Consider the following 3,555-nt stretch of genomic DNA (forward strand, 5'->3'; position numbering starts at 1 on the left):
AATATGCAGTGCAGTGGTCCCTAAGGACCAGGCTTGGGGACCACTGACTTAAAAAAATCTACCATCTCCATAGTTGAGTGAAGGGTGTTCAGCCTCTTAATATATTTTCCCTGTCATCTGAACAGTAGGCTGAAAGAAGTGACTGTTGCACATCCCACATAACTTCCCATTACTCATTTTTCCATCCTGCAGCAAACGGACGTTAAATGTGTCATGAGGGAAATTCAGGAAATGCCCATCAGGGTGGTGGCTCTGGCAGTCAACTGGAGACAGAAAACTTTGAAGTGGAGAAGCAAAATATGAGAAGTTCTTTAAAAACAAGACAGCATGTCAATATCAAGATTACAAAGACCGGTTTTTAACATTAGATGTGTGGTTGGATGTTATTAAAGGCTAAGGAAGAGTATTTGAATTAAAGCCTTCTATGGGTCTTTAAGTAATCAAAATGCTTGTATTGAAAGTTTAAATGATTCCTTTAACTGTGGTTCCGTCTGCAGGTATGACGATTGGGTTAAATTGCATTGGTGTTAATGGTTAGAACTCATATATGGTCCAAACTCAGTTTGACAGTTTGTTTGTAATTAAAGATTCAAAAACTTAAATTAGATCTCATTAATCAAGAAACAACAAATATTTTAGATTATTTATGCGTTTCTCCACACAGACTATTTTAACGGCCTGTTTGCTCATCTCAAAAGGAACAGCTGACTGGTCTTCATTGTAGTCCAGAACTCCTCTTAGAAATGTTTGACTTTCTCAAACAGAACTTTGCCTGCCATATAATGTTAAGATTGCTTTTAAGCTTCAGAGCTTTAGATGGTCAGTCTCATCAGTCAGTCAGTTGTTATCTCCCCCTTGGAGCCCCTTGCAGATTTAAGGACAGCATTCAACCTCAGAACACCCCACATCCCCTGAGTGTTCCCACTGAACAGCTTCCCCACTGACTATAAGCTGACTGGGATAAACAGCTAAAAATAATAATAGAAAAAAAAAATCCAAATAAAAAAAAAAAAAAAATAATAGAACTGACAACTATTATAAATGATGTAAGTACATAATTTAAATCTAATGGAGTTGTGTGCCTGAAGCTGAAATCTGTAGCTTCCTATTTGGAAAAGCATGAAGAGCTATTAACCACTTAATTCAGTTCAAAAACAAATTATGATTCATAAGACCAATCACAGAGCGCATGCACAACAAAAGGCACAACAATCCAGAAGAACAAAGGGAAGCTATTGTTAAAGGTTCTATGTATGCACCCTGATGCTCTATCTCTCCACTTCTTTTCCCTGAAATGAGAGAAACCAAGACAAATTCTTTAAGTATTACTTTATAACTTATGTGCTTTAAATATTCAGAAGGCATGACAACAGATTCTGATAGAAATTGTAATCTTACTCAGATCAGAGAAATTGCTTAGAATATACAGAAGGCAGCTGTTCCTGTCCGGTCTGACCTATCAGGAAGTGACCCAGATTAACAGTTAAAAAGGCATTTTATACATCTCCAGTCTGCCAGATTTTCATATTTTACATCATACACGTTAGCAGATGAGTAGACTTCCATGGCACCAGCCTTATTTAAATATTACACTTCGTTCTTAGCTGAAGGACACCGCTCTCATTCCATTTCCAAATCTTTGCCACATACAGAATGAAGATTATAACCGTATATCCAGACAGAGGAACTGCCATAATTAGATTAAAACATCAGTTCTGACGTGCATCAGGCAGCCCATACCATGGTGTAATTATCCTAACACTATTTAATTGCATCTGACCTGGAATGTGCAGGAAGATGGACCCTCATGCTTTGGCCAACTATCCAGGAGTCTTTGTCAATTCTGTCAGCTCGCACCAGAACAGTCTGTAGTTGGAGCGCTGATGTATTTAGGCAGCATGGAGGTCCGTTTATACATTGGTTCTTCTGGATTGTTGGGGCCTTTTGTTGTTCATGGGCTCTGTGATTGGTCTGTTGAATCATGATGGGTGTGCTTAGGTAATCTATTTGCTATATTGCAAATATGATTCATTTCCCAGCCGTCATGTGAAGCACTTTGAATTGCATTGCAGCTGAAATGTGCTATAAAAATACATTTTTTTTTATTTACCTAATCATATTTTTTATACTTTAATATACAAAAGTCTAGTTGGAGCCTAAATTGTATGAAGTGTTGCTTTAAAATTAGGATTATATTACAAATCAAATATACCTCCACCTTAGATGTTTCAAACACGTTCCTGATTAAAACTGTATTTTTGAGATATAAATCACTATTCACAACAGGACCATTGAGATTCCAACTTTGTTTTAAAAAAATCACTAAAATGTCATGATGATTGATTACAAGTCTGAGGGATTGGTGTGTGTGCTTGCAGCTGGGGATCATGCATAGGTCTTGGGAACAAGTTTGCAGTATCTACTATTTTTTAACAGCTAACAGGTGGGAAGGATCAGTCAGACTTGCAACATGATTTAAGAAATAATTAATTAGGAAATGAAGTCTCATTTTGCAATATTTCAATGAGAATTTACAAAAAACAAATCAGATGATATGAGCTCCCAGTTCTTAAAGTTGAATCAGACTGGCAGGAAAAAGTTATGCAATCTCGGCTTCATCGATTTCAGATGATTCCTTCATTCTACTACATGTAAGATAATTTAACTTCTCATCACAGTGAAATCCTAACATTTTACCATAGATAAAAGGCAACGTTTGATGTGATTTAGCGAGCTGCTTTAAAGTCTGCTTCTTCTGAGTGAGAAGGGGAGGGACAGGGTATATAACGAAATATCTGGTTAAATACACCAGATTTGCTTGGAAATACCTTTTATTTCACATGCTGTGGAAATTCAGGCATGATATTGGCAAACATATAGGTAGACAGAAAACACAAACTTGAACACTATCTAGGAGAGAAAAATGAAACACATCTTAGAAAGGAAAAAAAACATCTGGTTAAATAGGAATATTTTGAGTTAGGTAGCCATATTTGTTTATATGTGCATATTATCATGCGCTTATGAGAGAAATACATGCAGTGCTCATCTTGGAGAGGCTTTCAACAAAGCAGTGCATCATACAATAAAAAAAATCCATTTTATAGTAGTAGTTTCTGTCTTAATCCATAAATACATCTAAACAAATTGTAAAAGAAACTTCAAAATATGTACATTTGATACAGTTTAAAAGGGTTCATTTGAAAACATTTTGAAATGGTGGCAAACTTCTGGCAAATTACAAAAAAAGACCATTAATGTAAATTTTTTGTGATCTTGCTTATTTTGCAGAGTGAAGATGTACAAGAGAATACATGTAACCGACAACTTAAAGAGGAAATGCCTCCGAGCGAACCACCACAGGACGACGAATCACATGGATGGGGTGTCAGCAAAGAAGGTCAGTTTTTCTTTAAGCAAATTGGTAATGAAAGGAAAGGGTATTCATTATTCCTTTAAAGACTAAACGTGTTGAGAGAAACCTGTTTTAAAGACTATGGGCCGGATCTATCAAAGCTTTGCGTGTATAAAAACGTGAGCTATTTCACTGCGCAC

General features: G+C 36.3%; 1 protein-coding gene across 1 annotated transcript in view; it reads left to right on the forward strand.

The window, feature by feature from the left end:
- LOC107098470 (zinc finger protein 763-like) overlaps positions 1 to 3,555 on the forward strand; it is a 10,601-nt gene that overhangs the window by 4,479 nt on the left and 2,567 nt on the right. Inside the window, exon 3 of the mRNA XM_015396185.1 lies at positions 3,292 to 3,400. Within this exon, the coding sequence (XP_015251671.1) occupies positions 3,292 to 3,400 (109 nt within the window). The remainder of the gene's footprint in view (positions 1 to 3,291; positions 3,401 to 3,555) is intronic.

The sequence above is a fragment of the Cyprinodon variegatus genome, unplaced genomic scaffold (assembly GCF_000732505.1).
Source record: "Cyprinodon variegatus isolate N-32 unplaced genomic scaffold, C_variegatus-1.0 Scaffold780, whole genome shotgun sequence".
In the NCBI taxonomy this organism is placed as follows: Eukaryota; Metazoa; Chordata; class Actinopteri; order Cyprinodontiformes; family Cyprinodontidae; genus Cyprinodon; species Cyprinodon variegatus.